At 36.5% G+C, this 20,668-nt stretch overlaps 1 protein-coding gene across 2 annotated transcripts; it reads right to left on the bottom strand.

Annotated features, from left to right (window-relative positions):
• Positions 1-1,312: 1,312 nt before the first annotated feature.
• On the bottom strand, positions 1,313-18,406 carry git2b (G protein-coupled receptor kinase interacting ArfGAP 2b). 2 transcript variants are annotated; one of them, XM_051120611.1, is made up of 20 exons: positions 18,202-18,406; positions 16,302-16,435; positions 15,753-15,865; positions 15,564-15,669; positions 15,374-15,460; positions 13,036-13,166; positions 12,850-12,944; positions 12,717-12,762; positions 12,472-12,523; positions 12,281-12,353; positions 12,082-12,179; positions 11,881-11,992; positions 11,654-11,796; positions 9,207-9,359; positions 8,905-9,114; positions 8,618-8,707; positions 4,972-5,054; positions 4,685-4,867; positions 3,966-4,029; positions 1,313-2,832 (listed from the first exon to the last, which is right to left on the bottom strand). In XM_051120611.1, exons 1-20 carry the CDS (start codon positions 18,254-18,256, stop codon positions 2,653-2,655), a joined length of 2,208 nt encoding a protein of 735 aa, XP_050976568.1. In that variant the 5' UTR covers positions 18,257-18,406; the 3' UTR covers positions 1,313-2,652. The 2 variants fall into 2 exon arrangements, with proteins under 2 accessions (XP_050976568.1, XP_050976569.1); XM_051120612.1 differs by lacking the exon at positions 8,618-8,707 and having other exon boundaries at positions 18,202-18,405.
• Between the last annotated feature and the right edge of the window lie 2,262 nt (positions 18,407-20,668).

Below are 20,668 nucleotides of genomic sequence, written 5' to 3'. Positions count from 1 at the left end.
AGAGCACAGAAGGCACAGGTGCATCTGTCAATCTGAGAGGTACAGAAGAATGCGAATACGAGTGGGAAAAATGTGTGTGTGTGTGTGTGTGTGTGTGTGTATATATATATATATATATATATATATACACTACCGTTCAAAAGTTTGGGGTCAGTACATTTTTATTGTTTCTTTCTTTCTTTCTTTTTTTTTTTTAAGAAATTAACACTGTACACTGTACTTAACACTGTACTTTTTAAACTTGTTATTCATGAAAGAATCCTGAAAAAAAAAAATCACAGGTTCCAAAAAATATTTGGCAGCACAACTGTTGATATTATCCAACATTGATCATTCTAATAATAAATCCGCATATTAGAATGATTTCTGAAGGATCATGTGACACTTAAGACTGGAGTAACAGCTGATAAAAATTCAGCTTTTCATCACAGGAATAAATTCTATTTTAAAGTATGTTAAAGTAAAAAAAACATTATTTTATATTGCAAAAACATTTTTTCTATATTTGTAATCAAATAAATGCAGCCTTGATGAGCATAAGAGACTTCTTTAAAGACTATTACAAGTCTTACTGACCCCAAACTTTTGTACGGTAGTGTGTATATATATATATATATATATATATATAGACTATTTCGCTAGATGTAAACAACACTGGTCCAGAAGTGCTTCCTGTTTTTTTGTTTATATATATATATATATATATATATAGATAGATAGATAGATAGATAGATAGATATATAGAGTTTATCAAAGTAGTCAGAAGACAAGAACGGGTATTGTTTTGGTCTTAAAACAACTGTGATGAAAGGTTTTGATCCACTTAAAATGCAACTGTATATATATATATATACACGTATACACACACACACACACACACACACACATATATATACATATGTGCGTTTATTTATTTTTTTGGTAAATTCACCAAACTTAGGTGTGATTTTTTTGATTGTGTGTATGTTTATGTATCTTGTTTATTGCTAAATAATTACTACATAAAAAAAACATTATTTTTTGTAGCTACATGCACTGGACACTATTCTCTCAATTTTTTGATGTAGCGTCTAATGAATGATCTGTGGTACGTACAGTATTGACTAATGTGTGTAAGATTTGAAAGCTTTGTTTGATTTTGAGTACAAGTGAAATGGTTTTGAAGCAATTGTTTGATTTTGCCTGAGGAGTCAGGGGTTCTGTGAATTTAGTTTGAACATTTGGATTTGTGTTTAAGGTTTTGAGAAAATGAGTGATGGTTTCAAAAAATGTGTTTCAGCATTTCAGAACTGTAAAAATGACACGTTTTAGCTTGAGTACAGTTAAAATTTATTATATTTAGTAACAAGACTTTCATTGAAGCAGCATCAACTGCATGATGCATATCCCATATGAAGGCCAACGTGACCTTCCGAACTGAGCGGGTAAGTGCATGTGTACACATCCGGCAGATATTAGAACAGGAAATAGGACAAACTCGCACCAGATTAGTTGCATACATGACAGACAACTAGCAGCTTACATATATAACTTGTATATAAATATAATACATGTACTGAATAATACAAAGCGATTACCACATAATACCGGAATCACTAACACAGCAGCTGGTGGCCGTTAGGCAATTGTTTGTGTTATTTGTATTATTTCAGACAAGGCAACAGATGAACACATCATTTGGACATACAAATTAACACAAGAGCATCCCTAAAACATCAGGTGGAGTGAATTAAAAGTAACGGGATTTCATTTCGCAGTTGTCTGTGAATAAACTCTGACATTCTCTGAGGACCTGGATGAATGAAAACCACACATATGCCAAGGATTAAACTGCAAAAAGCATAGAAACTACAACAGACTGGATAGTGAAGAGGTACAAATGAGTGAGGGAGAAAAAAAACACTATTTTTAAAATCATGAGCGATGTGTCTGCATTTGTGAGGGACTATATATTTAGGTGTATAACAGACACCCAAGCACGCACACATGCGCGCGCACACACACACACACAAACACACAAGTGAGGTATAACAGCTTATATACTAAAGCACTCGATAATAAGACTATACACTCTGAATACTTAACACAATGGCAACATCAGGACAGGTAAGGTAGGATTTTGCAGCGAGGCTTAAGTTATTTATTGCACAAGAAATGAGGCATTGTGTGTCCTGACATCTACATCACGGTCACATTTTGAGTGCGCTGGTTTTCAAGACAAAGAAACACTTAATACACCAGCTGAATTTCAGCAATAACAGCCGTTTATGATTTCCGGTTTTGTCTCACTTAAACTTTGTATGTGGTATATTTGAAATGTGCAGGTATTAGATGAACAAAAGGCCTTGTTCTGTTTAACCACAAACAGGAGCAATAGACATAACAAATCAGTTAATTAGCACCATAGAAAGCAAAACAAATATTAGTTTACATTAACCATAAAGCTAGGACAGGGCGTTGATTATCAAGGCTTAGTGCCCCAAAAGATATGTTAGTGTATGTATGCATAAACTTCAAAAACAATTCATTATTTGCAGTAATACAAACCAAAATGTGCTGTGTTGATCATCAATAATACTGGACAATATAATAGCAAATAAAAATACATGGTGAAATGTACTGAACAGGAAAGGCGCTCACTTGTACTCTAACTCAGTTACTGTCTTTGGTAGTCACAGTAACTAGTTGTTTAGCCGCCTTGGCAATGTCGTAGGCGCACTGAATAACCTGCTGGGAGTCGTGCGGTGTGGCCTTTTGACATTCGCCCTGCAGGCGGCTGGCACTGGAGGTCAAGAGGCGCAAGGACCCGCGAACGGTCTCAGAGGATGGCCTCTGTAATGGGACACAATTTCAGAACCATATTAACCATTTATTGCTTGCTGAAAAAGTGAAAATATCAGACAAGGGTATACAGTTAAAGTCAAAAGTTTACATACACCTTGCAGAATCTGCAAAATGTTAATTATTTAACCAAAATAAGGGATCATTCAAAAAGATTTTATGTAGTAATGACCTGAATAAGATATTTCACATGAAAGAACAAAAAAAAAAAAAAAAAAGTTTACATATAGTCCACAAGAGAAAACAATTGTTGAATTTATAAAAATGATCCCCATCAATGACTATGATTTTGAAATCATCTTTTCACACTGAGGGACTCGTATGCAATTATTACAGAGGGTTCAAACGCTCACTGATGCTCCAGAAGGAAATTTTCCTAACAACTTATTTTGTCTTCTGGGAAACATGTAAGTATCTTCTGTAGCTTCTAAAGGGCAGTACCAAATGGAAAAAATATGATATTTAGGCAAAATAAGAGAAATGTACACATCTTCATTCTGCTCAAAAGTTTTCACTCCCTGGCTCTTAATCATATTTGAGGCATCAGTGAATATTTGAACCTTCTGTAATAGTTGCATATGAGTCCCTCAGTTGTTCTCAGTGTGAAAAGATGGATCTCAAAATCATACAGTCATTGTTGAAAAGGGTTCAGATGCACAAAAATGCTGAAAAACAAAAAAACAGTGTGGGACCTTAAGGATTTTTCTGAAGAACAGCAGACAGTTTAATTGTTCGGGACAAAGAAGGGGCCCATAAACAACTATCACTAGACCAAATAAATAAATAAATAAATAAATAAATAAAAACACAGCTGTGGATCATTCAGGTAACAGCACAGTATTAAGAATCAAGTGTATGCAAACTTTTGAACAGGGTCTTTTTTATAAACTAAACTATTATTTTTCTCTTGTCCACTATATGTAAACATCTTATGTAAAATATCTTATTCAGGTCAGTACTAAATTAAAAAACAAAAAAATAAAAACATGCATTTTGTATGATCCCTCTTATTTGAATAAAATAATTACCATTTTGCAGATTCTACAAGGTGTATGTAAACTTTTGACTTCAACTGAAAATAGAAATACTGTTCATTAAGGCAAAGTTGTTGGCTCAAAGCTTACCTTAGGGAATAACGTAGCCATTTCTGTCACTGCTACAAGAATTCTTTCTGAACATGGGACGAAGCTTTGACAAAGAAATGCAATGATTGATTAAAATGGTGAAGTAGAAACAAATACGCATCTAATTATTAACACAAAAGCTTGATTCACACTATGAAAACAAAAAAATCACAAAATGATCCAAGCATCCGTCATATTTAGAAATACAAACTTGAAACAAGGTTAAGAAATGCCATTTTTAAAAATGAGTGGTTTTTAGTGGTAAAAACCACCTAGAACAACACAGTGACATTTTTTATAGACTGTGAAAGGAGAGCTGAAGTGCAGATCTGGGTGAGTGAAACGCTAACCTATGGTATCGTTCTCACATGAATGCATAATGATCTGCACTGACCGGAGGTTCAATACCAGCACAAGTCATGCAACAGAGGCTCAGTGTTCAGAGTACTGGATCCAAATGAATGTTCCTGATACTTATGTGAATACTAAACATGCTGCATGCTGTAAACTCAGCAAAAAAGGAAACAAAGCATGAGCCATTTGTGAATCTACATGGGTTGACACAATCCCATCACATGCTTAACAGACAAAGGTGACACTGTGGCCCCTAGGCTGAACGCCATTAGAGTTTCTGACTGAAAACTGGGTCCTTTCACCCATTTTACACCGCTAAACCTACCCGTGCTGTCGCCACACAAAAGCCAGACTAACTTTCTTACCTCTCATGTTTATTCTCTTGCGCAGCTCTGAGTAATTCCTGGATGTTCTTAGTGATCAGCTCTGTTTTGCTGATGACGTCCTCTGTGCACGGTAGAGACGAATTGCACTCACCCTCAGACGGGTTTTCAGATTGTGGCACTGTACCGTCGCCCGGCCATCCGCTCGCCCTGGAGTGGATTGAGCTGTGAGTAAAGTAGAAAAGTTCAGTGTCAACAACAAAAATAAGTACATTTGAATAAATGTTTTTTTTTTTTTTTTTTAAACAACAAGAGGTGTAAAGACAAACCCAGATTCGTCCATCTCGACATGGTTCAGTGCATTATCATAACCACTTTCTGGCATGCCGCTCTGGGTGTCTAATGTGGATCCCTGTAACAGGAATAAAATCGTCAGCTTTTTGGACAAACATGGGATGCTACCTGTTACTGACAACTGGTGCTCGCTCAAAGCTTGAAGACACAGCAAAAAAGTCATGCTTTTGGTGTAGAATCAAAACATCAGCATAACAGAGCTGTAAAGTAGAAACCTAGAAACATACTCCACGCAAGCAGTCGCACACAGACGCTTGGCCAACACGCTGTAAAAACATGTTCTCGCATTACCAATCCAGTAACAAACCCTCAAGACTCAAGGGGGTGATAAAGTTACCTTCAAACATTTGCCTTATTTATCTGCCCTGTGTTATTATTCAAATAGCTAGCTCTAAATATGGTAACAGTTTAACAAACTTTAACTTACTCAAGTCTCTCTTCCAACCATTGCTCCGTGGGAGGGGTGGGCGATACAACCAAAATCGTATATCACGATATGAGTATTTTCATTTCACGGTGGTCTTTGTGACATAAAAAAAAAATTTATAGTACAGAAATTTCATACAGGGTTCGTACAGATACTGTAAAATGAAATTCCAGGACTTTCAAGGACTTCAATCAAAGATCTTGCTTAATGTCTTCTCTTTCAAAATCTAAATTCTAAAGATAAATAGATTTAAAAAAAAAAAAAAAAAAAAAAGCAAAAATACAATGCATCACTACTAAAGTATTACAAAGTATATTACACTTTTACTATAGTAAAACCACCATTAATTTTCTTAAGGGATTTGTATATGTGTATACTTACTTTTTTCCTTTGTTTTGTTTTTATAACTGTACTGCCTTAATGGTTTGATGTTTTCTACTGTTTAAAGTGAAAAAAATCTGAAAAAAAAGATTTGAAAAAACACTCAGAAATCCTGATCTGAAACAAGTGATTCGCCATATTGCTTCAAAGTCCCAAATTGAATCAAAAGATTCACGAACCCAGACCGAAGTCCAGATCTGAATCAAATGATTCATGATCCACGCTGTGTAGTCTCGATATGAATAATGATTCACAAACAATCATTTCAGATCAGGGCTCGGAGCAGGGATCGGAAACCATTTGACTTAAATCGGAACTCATTTGAACTCATTAGATCAGCATTTCAAATTGCGCTTCATGAATCAGTTGATTTGAATCATTCAATTTGCAAAATGAGTCACTCACATGTTACAATCTAAATCAAATGATTAGCAATATGCACTCAGAAGTCCCAATCTGAATCAAAGGATTTGCAATATGCGAAGTTCCAAATGAAATGATTTGCAAACTCGCTTTGAAGTCCCGATATGAATCAAATGATTCATGATCCTTGCGGTGTTGTCCTGATATGAATGATGATTTGCGAACAATTATTTCAGATCAGGGCTCAGAGCACAGATCGCAAATCATTTGACTTAGATCAGAACTTTGTGTATTGCGAATCATTAGATTGGGACTTCAAATCACATATCGCAAATCAGTTGATTTAAATCATTCTGTTCGCAAAAAGACTCACAAAGCCGTTACAATGTAAATCAAATGATTAGCAGTACACGCTCTGAAGTCCCAATCTGAATTAAATGATTTGCGATATGCAACGTTCCAACCTACGTGAAATGATTCCCGAACCCACTCCGAAGTCCCAATCTACATCAAATGATTCACGATCCACGCTGCGTAGTCTCTAAATGAATAATGATTCGCGAACAATCATTTCAGGACAGGGCTCGGAATGTGGATCACAAATTTATTTGACTTAGATCAGAACTTTGCATATCGTCTTTGAAATCAGTCGATTTGAATCATTCAATTTGCAAAATGATTTGCAAACCCCTTACGATCTAAATCAAATGATTAGCAATATGCACTTCGAAGTCCCAATCTGAATTAAATGATTTGCAATACATGAAGTTCTGGCCTATGTGAAATGATTCACGATTTGAAGTTCCTATCTACATCAAATGATTCACGATACACGCTGTGTATTCCCGATATGAATAATGATTCGCAAACAATCATTTCAGATCAGGGCTCGGATCACAAATCATTTGACTTTGATCGGAACTCTGCATATCGTGAAATATTAGATCCGGACTTCAAAGTCCCAATCTGACTTAAATGATTTGCAATATGTGAAGTTTTGACCTAAGTGAAATGATTTGCGATACACAATTTGAAGTCCCTATCTGAAACAAAAGATTAGCAATACGGAATCCAATTGGAGAGCTTCAAAACAGTGAATCTTTTTGCGATGCAATGGTTTAACTCAGTTGGAGTTTTGAAAAGCTCAGTTTCCCCCATCACTACATGCTTTCCTGATAATTCATGTCAATTCGAAAATGAATGGCTCTTTTAATTTTTTCTGGTTTTGCAATTGACTCACTTTAAAAAATTAATGATCAAAGTCACAAGTTTGGGTCAATCCATTCCTCTTTTCGCATCTTCAGCCACGTTTACACAATATTGTCAGTACTACTAATGGCTTAGCTCACTGGTTTTATGACATTAATTGAAATAAGCAAAAAAGTATGATGTTTTTTGAATTGTGTGAATTTAGTGTGAAAAGATTTTTGCGCTTGTTGAAAACATTAAACACTTATTTTCACTTTTCAAGTACCTCTTCAGGAATATTGCTATTTTCAAGGGTTTTCCAGGCATTAAATAAAAAAAAAAAATCAAGTATTTCAAGCACTTTTATGCACCTTGTACAAACCATATTCATAATTCTTGTCACCACTATCAATATCACAAAAAAACTAATAATAGCCTAAATTAAAAAATAAATAAATAAAAACTAAAGACAAGTAAAGCAACTGAATAAGAATAAGAAACTAATTATAAACAATAGGACAAAAAAAACAAAAAACAAACAAACAAACAAAAAAAACACACACACACACACACACACACACACACACACACACACACACACACACAGAGTAGAACAAATAAAAAAGAAATGCTACATACATTGTATAAAGTAATCAAATGTAAAAAAAATACTGCATATCCTTTCCTGTGTAAATTAACTATATTTTTCTACCTATTAAAGTTACAAAAGTGATTTAGTCTAGAGCAGTGAGAGATTTTCTCTCTTTTGTTGTTTGATTAACATGAATGAAAGACAGCAGGAATATTAGACTGCTGTCACTCTAAGAGCTACTTAGAGTGACTTGTTTTTAAACCACAATGCTTAAAATCAAGTGCAAACATTAAATATTTCGCCCACCCGTAGCACTTGCAACACAAAGGTTATAGGTTCAAAAAAAAAAAAAAAAGTATGAAGGAACTGATAAAATGTGTATCTTTAGTGTAATCTAGGTTGGAGAAGCAATTGCATTCACACACTTGCGTAGAGTATGTTTTGGGTCTGAGATATCAGAGAGCCAGTGACTGCTTTACACATCAAGCAGAGTTGTGAGTAATGTTAATTGGCTGGCGTCTCTCGCTGTGCATACTGTTTAACGTTAGTAGTCCAGCTGAGAAACACGTTGTCCATTGGTTGGACAGATCTGTTGTTCATGCACTAAGTGAATGGGGACAGATAGAAGAGAAGCCCTTTCAACAGCCTGTTCACTGAGCAGGTACTTCACCCTTTGGGTTATCTCATCCCAGGACCAGGACAGAGTTGAGGGGAACGTGGGAAGGGAGGAGAAGGCAGTCACCGAGGGACCCTTCCCAATCTAGAAAGGGTTCAGATTATGTTTTGAGTGGGCAAAGGGATTTTTTTAAAAAAATATGAATGCATAAAATGAGAATAGGGGCTATCAAAGCATACCTGAAGTGATGATTCACTGGGTTACCAAATGAGTTAAAACCAAAGAAATAATGAAACAGGAGTGCCACAACCAATTCCAGATTTGGTTTGGTTTGTACTTACATTTGATGGCAGTGGCTGAAGAGTCAGGGTTGTGTCAGGGCAGACGGTTTCTCCTCTAGGGTGGTACTGCCTCAGACCCGAACCGGTCTCATACATTGACATGGCTCTACAGCCGCGTGGAGGTGCTCTGTGTGGGAGGTCCTGCGGCCTTGCCAAGCTATTAGGAGTCTGCCATTTCAGAGTGCTGTTCTCATTCTGGAGAGAGTTCAACTGAAACAAAGGGATCAAGTAGAGTCAGACATTTGCAGGAAAGATGGAAGTGTTGAGTGTTGAGTGCTGGGCAATATGATCTGACTGCTTACCTTGCTCTGCATGAGTCTTAACTCCTCACTAAGATGGCAGTTGACCTTGAGGAGCTGCTGGATCTTTGCTTCTGAGGCAGTGAGGGCACTTTTCACTTCCATGAACTCTTGTACGGTGATGGGGCTGTCCGACAAGTCTGAAGACTCTGAGCTCTGAGAGGAGAGATCACAGTTAAATTTATTCCTATACAGTTGAGCTCAAAAGTTTCATCTTTTCACACTGAGGACAACTGAGGGACTCAAATGCAACTATTACAGAAGGTTCAAATGCTCACTAAATGTAACATTTTGTTTTCTGGGAAACATATAAGTATCTTCTGTAGATTCTGAAGGGCAATACTAAATGTGATATTTAGGCAAAATAAGAAAAATGTACATATTCAACACACTGTTCAAAAGTTTTCACCCCATGGCTCTTAATGCATGGTTTGGAGAATCAAGTGAGCGTTTGAACCTTTTGTAATAGTTGCATATGAGTCCCTCAGTTGTCCTCAGTGTGAAAAGATGGATCTCAAAATCATACAGTCATTGTTGGAAAGGGTTCAAATATACAAAACTGCTGGAAAACCCCAAAAAATATGGGGGACCTGGAGGATTTTTCTGAAGAACAGCAGGCAGTGTAACCATTTAGGACAAACAAGGGACTCATGAACAACTATCACTAAACAAAAAAAAAAAAAACACATTTTGTATGATCCCTCTTATTTTGGTAAAATAATTAACATTTCAGATTCTGAAAACTTTTGACCTCAACTGTACACCAGTGTTTCCCATTCATTAACTAGAGTGTGGCGGCCACAGTCTCATCTGTCCCGCCACAGTTTCATAATAAACCGAAAATATTTATACTCGTCATTTTAACATAGACGTCTTTAACGTTGTGTTTCGTGCCATCGCTTTGGAAAAGTGTCCGTCAAACGAACTAAGCGTTATATGGTTTTATCCGTTCATCAAGTCTGTTTCGCTGCTTGTTTGTGAAGCACTTCATTCAGAGTCAGACGATCAGTTCGTGATATGATGTTTGCCGCGTCAGAGTCAGAGCGACTCTTTGATTGACAGTCAATGCGGTGAACATTGTTTTTGCGTGAGTTTAGCGCGCGTTTGAGAATGCAACTGCAACCAGTTACGCATTGTCACATTAGCATAATTTCCAACATTTTAATGGGCAGATGTTTACAATATTTCACTAGATTTGTAATGAGACGCGTTTGTAAACCTGTTTGCACTGAAGCTGGAGTTTTCCGCCAAAATAAAAGCTCATAGGTTTATCTCTTGGAAGCAAGGACTAAAATTAACAGACACGCGCACAGAAAATACTGTACAAGCAGAGCAAGCGCCTTGTTTCGATGGCATTTTCCCCTCTATTTCACAAGCGCCACCTGCTGTCAGAGAGTGAAATTCAGTCTGTTGTTTTTGTTTTATGCAGGTTTTAGCATAGTTTCACAAAGCTTTAAAGTCAGACCATTCTGTTTTTGATTCAAATGTTGCAATGATACAGACAAATTTAAATTAAAAAATGTTCATGCTACATGTGTTTCATCTTTGTTTGTATTGTGATTAAAATTCAGTGGTTGGTTCTTTGGTTCATTATTAAATACGTTTAGTTTTTGTAGTAGTACAACTGCAAAAACAGATTAATGGCCAGGAAAAAAAATATTTAGGGCTGATAAATTTTCTCAAATCACCAGCCATTGGCAGATGTGGCAAAACTAGTTTTAGGTTTAGGCAAGTGTAGAAATCAGGACAAAAGTATTGTAATTTTCCTACAGAAGAATAAGGTAAAATAATAAAAATTTTATTTCATTTATTTTACTTACTAATTACTAATAAGTATTTACTTACTAATTTATTTTACAGTGCAATTATTTTACAATATATGGCTATTCCTGTCATAGGAATAATAATATAAAATTATTATTATTATAATATTCTAATTTGTTTGGCTTCCAAATTGACCAGTGTGAGTGTACTTTAGACTGAGACACTATATCACAACTGACTGAGTTCCCTGTAAACTTTAAGAACAAGTCAATTCACCAGATTTCTTTCTTTGTTTAGTTTGTACACTGACCTGTTTTGGAGCTCTCAATTTTTAACTCTCAGAGTGCACCAGAGAGATGAATTTAACTTTAAAATGTACAAAATTTTCTCAAAAATTTTCACACCCCCCTAGTGGGACCGAGGTCCACCACCACAGTCTCACAAAATTCTGTGGGAAACACTGGTACACTATTATACACCTAGGTCAAGGGGTGCCCAAACTTGGTCCCGTAGGGCCGGTGTCCTGCAGAGTTGCGCTCCAACTTGCCTCAACACACCTGCCTGGAAGTTTCTAGTTTGCCTAGTAAGAGCTTGATTAGCTAGTTCAGGTGTGTCTAATTGGGCTTGGAGCCGGTCCTCCAAGATCGAGTTTGGACACCCCTGACCTAGAGGAACTCCTAATGTACCTTGGTCCGCTCATCTTTTCCAGATGTTGGTTCTTGCTCAGTATCCTCATCGGATGCCACACTGTCATAATCAGGCTGGTCCATCTCTGGACTTTCACTGCCACGACGGTTACCAATGTCCTTCAGAATTAACTCCACATTATCTGGGCAGAAACAAAGGGTGGACATTGAACTTAATGCATCATACACTTCAGGACAAAAGAAAAGCCCAAGACCCTTTTCATCACCTTTGAAATTATCAGGAGCATTTCCTTGCTGACGACGCTTAGCGTCAGTTAAAATATCAACAACCAGCGTTGCAAACTCATGTGCATTAAACCTTGCAAGCTTCTGACGTCCCTGCAACAAACACCACAAACAAGCAAACTCAAACATTATTAAACCAACTCAATCGTTTTAGAAGGTGGGTGTGCATTTTGTCAATATACCTGATTCCTAGTGGAAGAATATTCAGGGTTGACAGGGAGGAAAGGAACCACTGTGGTGTCAGTGACCAAGGTACTATGGTTCTGGGTCGCAAGCCAAACTATAATCGCGAAAGAATTACACCATTCAAAATGTTAGGATAAAATCAGGAAAAGTACTTTAAGGGAAAATGGACAGAGATTACGATATTACACTTCTAACCTGCATCTGTTTCTCTTCTGTCAACTTCATCATAAACATCCATGGCTAGTTCTTCAAACTGATGATTACTGAGCTGAGAGCAGCACAACGAGGTTATTATACAAACAGAAATGGTGTCAAGTAAATACTGGAATAGAAATGTAATAAACCCAAAATGTGTGGAAACAAAAACAAACTCTTGCACAACTTACTGATTGAAGCTTCTTCTTTGCTGCTTTGGCCAATTCTGACAAGTCAAGACTGCTGTATGTAAAATAAAATTATAAGAGCTGTTATCATCTGATGAAAATTTAGACTAGCCAGACAAGCAACTTTTATACTTTTATACTTACACATTTCTTATCCATAGGAAGGCAGTAAAGAAAAATTATGCAATTAAGTATTATTATCAAAAACAGATTAAAAACAAGTGTCACACAAAGGGAGCTTATCCTACCTGTCTGCTATCTGAGGAATTATAAAGTGTTGACCGTTTTTATGATCTGAGAAAAAAAAAAGAAAAAAAGTTTAGGTTCTCAAGTCTTTGAGGTACACGCTGTACTGTTATTACAGAGATACTTATGACTGACCTGGCTTTCTTCCACACAGATAGAATGCTAGTCTGTCTGTCAGTTCAAACTGGATCTCCACCAGTCTGTCTGCAAGTTCCTGGTGTCCTGCCTGCCTATAATGAGACATAAGAGATAACAAAACATTAAACATACTTGAAAACGCTGACTCATTGTACTGATCCCTCAGATCTAATGCTCTCTCACCTGGCATAGTCAATAGGAGTCTTGCCAGAACTGTCTGGTGCTCCGGGATCTGCTCCATACACAGTGAGCAGCTCCGCCTGTAGCAGCTGGCCCGCTTTAGCAGCCACATGTAATGGAGTATTTCCTTTCTCCTGAAGAAAACAAATGATGTGGCATTCAACGGAGTAGTACATACATGCTATTAGAGTTGTCAAAAGGTACAGAGTTCAGTACTTTCGGTACTGAAATTTTAAAAACGTCCATTTCCCACTCACATATGAGCACTGTTGAGCCGATTTTTAAACATCGCTGATTGGCCATAGTGTTCACACGCTCAACAGACATGACTGGGATTGGCTACAATGATAAACGCTCACACATAAGCACAACGGGTGCGTTTGAAAGCCGCGTCTATCAGTGGATCTGTCTATTGGCAGATGTATTAGAGATCCGCTGACACACACGGCTTTCAAACATTCTCGTTTCTGCTTATGTGTGAGCCCGGTACCGAACCCGGTACCTTTTGACAACCCTACATGCTATGGAGTGCATCATTAAAGGATTAGTTCACTTCCAGACTAATTTTTTCTTTCTTCAGTCAAAAAAAAATAAGGTTTTTGAGGAAAACATTCTAGGACTTTTCTCCATATAATGGACTTCAATGGGAGCCAACAGGTTAAAGGTCCAAACTGCAGATTCAGTGCAGCTTCAAAGGGCTTTACACGATCCTAGCTAAGGATCTTATCTAGCGAAACGATTGGTCATTTTCTTTTTAACCACAAATGCTCATCTCGCACTAGCTCTGCAATGCGCATCCAAAACTTTACGCATTACATAATCACGTTGGGAAAAGTCATGCACAGTTAGTTCTTCATCTGTGTACTTCTATTCAAAAAGGTAGGATAGGGCTAAAAACTCAATCGCATTTTCTCCTCCAACTTTAAAATCATCTGACATCATTGTTTTACCATTTTTTGAATTTCTTCGCACATTCGACTTGTAAACACTGGGTTGGTACTTCTTTAGAGCTGCAGCGATTCGTCAACGTCATCAATTATGTTGACTATGGAAATACATTGATTGGTATGGAACGCGTTGACGCGTTGCACCTTTACCCTGCAGTTATCCCTACTTAAGACTGTTTTTCTGCAATGTTTAACACAAAACAAGACTTTAGAGCACAAGGTAAAGGCTAGTATGGCAACGTCACTTCATAGAGTTGTGTTCATAGAGCATTTTATTATTATACGACTGTCAGAACCGCATACATAGCCGACGCCTTTACAGGATTCACAACCACATCCTCGTATTCAAAGCTGCGCTGAATGAACAGAACAGCACAGAACATCGAGTTGCCTACATAATCATGATGGATTTAATTCACCCACATAAATGGAGAAGGAGAAATGATTCACATACATTCATGGAGCTGCCGTCAGTGTCGTGGATGAGATCACACAAACTCGACGCGCGCTCCAAACGCGCTCTCTGCACTCGCTAACAAAGCATTTAAAGTCATTTTTAGTTGTTTAACTGTGTCATGAACTGGACAAGTTTCGACTGGGCATATTTATTTAAAAACAGGCCATTTTTGATTCTGTCGCTCCAGTGTCCTGAACGCAGTTGTGACTGCAGCTGTTCATTCGAGCCCAGTCTCATGAAAAGGCGTAAATAGTATGCCAAAAAAAAAAAAAAAAATTATTGTTGTTTTTCTTTAATTTTTATTTGTTTTTATTAATTATTTATTGTCATTATTATTTTTCTTTTTCTGTCCTTTCTTATTATTTTTCTTTATTTGTTGTTATTATTTTCTTTCTTTGTTATTTTTTGTGAAGTATTAATTATGAGAAAACGCTTGAATAAAATATTACAAGATTAATAGCAGAAGTTACTGTTATTATTTATAGTTTAACTTTGATATTTATTGATAGTTCAACTCTCTTCCGGCTCTGCCCCCACACCCCTCTTCCTCCTCACACAATTTTTGAACTCTGACACATACACGCAAACACAGACTCACACGCACTCACAGACCTGCACCAGTCACTTTGTGCAGCATTGGTCTGCTAGCTACAGAACAATGAAATCTTATTCAGCCTTAGCAGTGGATCAACACACAGGCATCTATATATACTGTCATGCAGAACAAAGTTCATTTTCATATTTGGTCAAAGTTGAGCTACTTAAAAACAAACAAACAAAAAAAAAAACAGGTACTTAAACTATGATCTGAGACTGGTTTAGCCCAACTATGCTTAGATTTAGAGAGGGTTTATTTTAAGTATTTGTACAGTTATTGTTTTAATGTGTTGTTTTTAATATTAGATGACCTAGAATAGAAAATTTAGCAATAACTTACTGGATGGAAAAAGTTAGCCTGTGCTCCCAACGACAACAACCTCAGACACGTTTCCAAATTCCCGGTTCGAACACTAGAGTGAAGTTGCTAAAAACAAGGATAAATTCATGGTTTAGGTCTCAAGAACTTGTAGATCACATCAAACACTGATCTTTTTCTCAGTTTCATCTCATTATTACTACATTCTTACCTTGCTGAGGTCTTTGGCGGTAACACTATCATCTTCACGACATGGCATTCGATGAACAAACGCCAGCATTTGATATTTAGCCTTTATGAAATCTGTTTTGTTGGGGCTGAGAGAGAAGATAAACAATAAAGTGAGCATGTTCATGCTGAGGGACTAACTTGGCTCTAAACGTCACGATATGGGACTCACTGGACTCTGTCTTGAGGATTGGCTTTGCGTTTTCCACTCATGATGGAGGATGGATCCAGAAGACTGTGTTCCCAGATTGAATTTGCTCCATTATTATACAGGGACTTTACCATCTGTGCATAAACACCAAAAACATCACCTCAACTTTTACTTTGAGACAGAAAATGAACAGAAATTGCTGCAATGGCATTTCTCTAACTCCAACATCAGCAAGATACATGAGAAGTGTCGACACAGATGTTTTGGCAGCTTGAGCAATTAACCACATGTCTGAATTTAGCCTAATGCAGCATCAATTGTTCAGCTCTTGCTTATAATTCAAGTCGCTGGACGTGACGTGTAACAACTTCATCTTGCGGCGTGGTATGAAAAGACATAGCTAGAATAAAAACAGAGCAGTAGAAGAGGCTGATGCGGGAAGCTGTGCAGACCGCTCTGTTCTATTTCAGTCTGAGGAACTGAGATACAATGCCCCATTTCCTTTTAATGAACCTCAGGAAATGCAAAGCTAAGCCGTTCCCCATCAAAGCATGCAGTGTGGGTCTTCACCTGGAGCTGTGAGGAGGGCCACGGAGTTTGGGTCAGGTGCCGGACCTGAGAACTGTGACGGCCCAGACCTCTATGAATACTGCAGCATTCGTCGCAGATCAGAACTCCGCGATTGATCGAGGCCCAACGAGGATCTGAGAGGGAGAGAGAAAAGCTTTGTGAGTGAACAAGTGTTGCACAACGAGTTTCAAATTCCCCTCCAAAGGCAGATCCTGACATTATTTACAAGTCATTTTTCCTCCTTATACTCCTAATGTGCTCTACAAAACTTGTTTTTGCAAAATATATATTTGACCCTGGACCACAAAACCAATCATAAGGGTCAATTTTTTAAAATTAAGACTCGCGCGTTATCTAAACCTGAATAATAAGCTTTCCATTGATGTATGGTTTGTCAGAATAGGACAATGTGTGACCAAGATAAAACTATTTGAAAATCTAGAATCTGAGGGTGCAAAAAAATCTAAATATTGAGAAAATCGCCTTGAAAGGTGTTGAAATGAAGTTCTTGTATATTACTAATTAAATATATATATATATATATATATATATATATATATACACACATATATATATTTCTGAAGGAAATTTACAAAATATCTTAATGGAACATACAGTGTATTTTTGGCTAATGCTACAAATAAACCTGTGTGACTTATGACTGTTTTGTGGTCCAGAGTCACGTATAAGCATTCATTTGTGACATTAAGGCTTTGTACAAATGGCCAGATGTGCTTGTTTCCATTGAAGAACAAGATCTTTTTAAGATCATTCTCTAATATTGCTGAAGATAATAAACAACAGTTTCTGAATTTTTATCATTTTTACACACATTCATTCTTATGTGAGCAACAAACAGCATTTTAAAAAGTCAAATTAGTCCAAAATAAAGATGTATGTAGATCACTTAGATCTGCTGTATCGCAATATCGCAACAATACCATAAGTAAAAATGTATAATTACGGTTTCATTGGTGTAGATTAATTATTCTTGTGTATATATAAAAGCTAAAACAGACGGTTCCACATATTGTTTTTCAGAAAACTAAAACAAATGCGACCCTGGACCACAAAACCAGTTTTAGGTAGCACAGGTATATTTGTAGCGATAGCCAACAATACATTGTTTGGGTCAAAATGATCAATTTTTGTTTCATGCGAAACATCAATAGATATTAAGTAATCATGTTTCATGAGGACGTTTTGTAAATTTCCTACCGTAATTATATCAAAACTATTTTTAATTAGTAATATGCATTGCTAAGAACTTCATTTGGAATTTAACTCCATATTTAGATTTTTTTTTTTTTTTTGCAAATAGTTGTATCTCAGCCAAATATTGTGGTCCAGGGTCACAATGTAGGCTATGTAGTGTAGTGTGTAGGTATTAGTTGAGAAAAAAATAACATAACAAAAATAACAGTGATTACATGATGAATAAAAACATTTTCACTTCCCTTTTGGCTACTGGCTAGTAATTCGATAATATATTGGTTTATCGATACATTGTTTAACAACAATAACTGTTAATAGCAACTAACGTTAGACGTTCTTATGGAAACTATGGTTTTCATACATTTTGTACGGTCTTTCCTTTCTTTTATTAAAACAAAGATGGGTTTTGCTTCGCAGAGAAATTATAACTGATCTGAAGATTTAAAAAAAAGCCGAGGGCCTGATCATCATCAGTTAGCGGTATTTTCCATTGGGAATATCGTTATTGTCCGTTAACCGCGAACCGTCATGCACCAATATCCATGTAATCTGAGAGGATTATTACAGTGTTTTCTTGAGAATAATCTCCGATAATTTCATTTTATAAACATCTGACTGAATAAAACCCTACAGGATCTCTTCAGTACAGTCTGTTTGCGTTTGTTTCATGTTTGTTTTGTCTTACCGGGCGCGCTGCAGTCCGCGCAGATCTCTCTGTTTCGCACTCTAGTGGACATCATACAGCTGCGTTACGCGACAATCTAAAACATTAATGTGATTAACGCATTAATGAGGGAAGGGGACAGATGTGAGGAGGACGTGTTTCCCCTTGTTCCTCCTTATTTGACGCCTTTTTTCACTTCCTGGAAGAGGAGGAGAACGGCAATCATGGGCGGGTGTTCATCGACGTGACGCTTACTGCAGGCGAGCAACTCGACCACCATAGACTGACCAATAGCGTGTTAGTTTGTGGCGTCGTGTCACTATTAGTATTACCTTTATAGATAAAAAAAGAGTTTTTTATTTATTTATTTTTTTGAGGGATTTTTTTTCACTTTCTGTGGGATTTTTTCCCTGGTTAATTTCAAACCCTGGGTTTAACGATAAACAAAATTCCCCACCACATGTTTTTTTTTTTTTTTTTTTAAATAAATGAAAAGAAAGTACTGTGTTCTGACACGAAGGATTGTTTAAATGTCACTAGGTTTTAGCTAAAACACTGTATTTAGCGGCGAAATATGAAGAAAGAAATCCACTTGATTGATTTGCATTTAAATCTCCGGTCATAAACTACAATTTGACATTTACTTACCTCAGTGTTGTTTCACATAGAAATCTTTCTTTATCTGTAGCAACCTTTCTTTGTTCTGTTAACCAATTATATGGGTCATTTTGGTGAGCCTGGGAGGAATTATTCTCCCTGAAAAACTGAGATTAATTGGGGCATTTAGACGAAAGAGCCCTGGAGATCTCCAAGTAGAGCATGTCTCTAAATGAGCAGTTACTGCAATTTACCTTCTGTGTCTTCGAAAGACTATTTTGTAGATAAATTAGAATCAAGTAATTATTCATTACAACATTATGGTATAAAAGGAGTATCAGTTTCGGACAATTGTGACCCTGGACCACAAAACCAGTCATAAGGGTCAAATTTTCCAAATTGAGATTTATACATCATCTGAAAGCTGAATAAATAAGCTTTCCATCGATGGAATGGTTTGTTATGATAGAACAATAATTGCTCGAGATACAACTATTTGAAAATCTGGAATCTGAGGGTGCAAAACAATTAAAATATTGAGAAAATCACCTTTAAAGTTGTCCAAATAAAGTTCTTAACATTGCATATTACTAATCAAAAATTAAGTTTTGATATATTTACAGTAGGAATTTTACAAAATATCTTCATGGAACATGATCTTTACTTAATATCCTAATGATTTTTGGCATAAAACAAAAATCAATAATTTTGACCCATACAATGTATTTTTGGCTATTGCTACAAATATACCCCAGCGACTTAAGACTGGTTTTGTGGTCCAGGGTCACAATTATGATATCTTAAATATAGAGTTAATGTGGGTAAAGAGGGACACTTCTGACACAGTGGTGTAAATGTCAGAAGCAGCCCGGTTTACAAAGGTTAATGCTAATAAAATTTATTTTTTTAAATATGCAGTATGTGCTATCATCAGCCACAAGATGGAGACAAACACTAACAGAGTTAAAGCAATAAAATGACAGAGTAAACGTTTTAGTATGTTGGGAGAATATATAAAAATATTTAAAACGCAGAAAACGTAGAAAGTAATACCCTGCAATAAAAATCTCTTTTTAAATACTTTTATTCATTCCGCCTATTTCTTGACAACACAATTTGTATAGTTATATTTTTTTTTTTGAAAGTTTCTCAGGGATCCCACAGTGCGGCCAGCGCATGTAGGATATGCACCGACTGTACACAACATATACATACATTTCAGTATACTTGTGTATATACATTTTTTTGTAAAGAAATTTTTAAATAATTAAAAAAAAGCCTCAATGCTGTAATTACAATACATATTCATTTTTCTTTCTTTTAATGTTTCAGGAAAAAAATAAACCTGGTGTATTTTTTTTATCTCAATGTTTTGCTCCTGGAATTTGACATGACCTTAAAAAAAACACACACGTTAGAATCTCCTATCCATCTGGACCATAACAGTCATGGCCATAGAAAAGCAACCATCCTGTCTTTGCACATAGGCTATAATTAAAAAAACAATACTGTTAGCAGAACCTAAAAAATAATACTTTTAGGGCCTGACAGTGAGCAATGTGGCACCATTGCTGTGGCCTCCCAGTGCTTGACATCAAAAGACATTATGCTTTCTAAATCACCCGTGCTTCCAAAACCAGCAGGTTATTTCCAAATGAAGGATCGTCTTTCAGCTCGAAAATACATTCACACACGGTTCATGTGGAGTTTCAGCGGTACTTACACACTCTACTTGAACACACATTGCACATTTAATACTGCATATTGGTTTAATGACAATGAGGATGAATGCAGACATGAATGAACTGTAGTCCCTGTTCTGGATTGATTTTTTAGCAACATAACCATCATGAAAAATGCATTTTGTGTGTGTCTATTCTTAGCAGCTAAC

The sequence above is a fragment of the Labeo rohita genome, chromosome 10, assembly GCF_022985175.1.
Source record: "Labeo rohita strain BAU-BD-2019 chromosome 10, IGBB_LRoh.1.0, whole genome shotgun sequence".
Taxonomy (NCBI): domain Eukaryota; kingdom Metazoa; phylum Chordata; class Actinopteri; order Cypriniformes; family Cyprinidae; genus Labeo; species Labeo rohita.
Note: the sequence above shows the minus strand (reverse complement) of the source record. Positions and strands in the feature narration are given on the sequence as shown.

Coding starts and splice junctions, on each gene's coding strand:
- git2b (XM_051120611.1), bottom strand. CDS start 18,256: ATGATGTCCACTAGAGTGCGAAACAGAGAGATCTGCGCGGACTGCAGC. Junction 9,360..11,653: donor GAAAAGATGAGCGGACCAAG/GTACATTAGGAG, acceptor CTCTCCTCTCAG/AGCTCAGAGTCTTCAGACTT. Junction 8,708..8,904: donor TTCAGCCACTGCCATCAAAT/GTAAGTACAAAC, acceptor AACCCTTTCTAG/ATTGGGAAGGGTCCCTCGGT.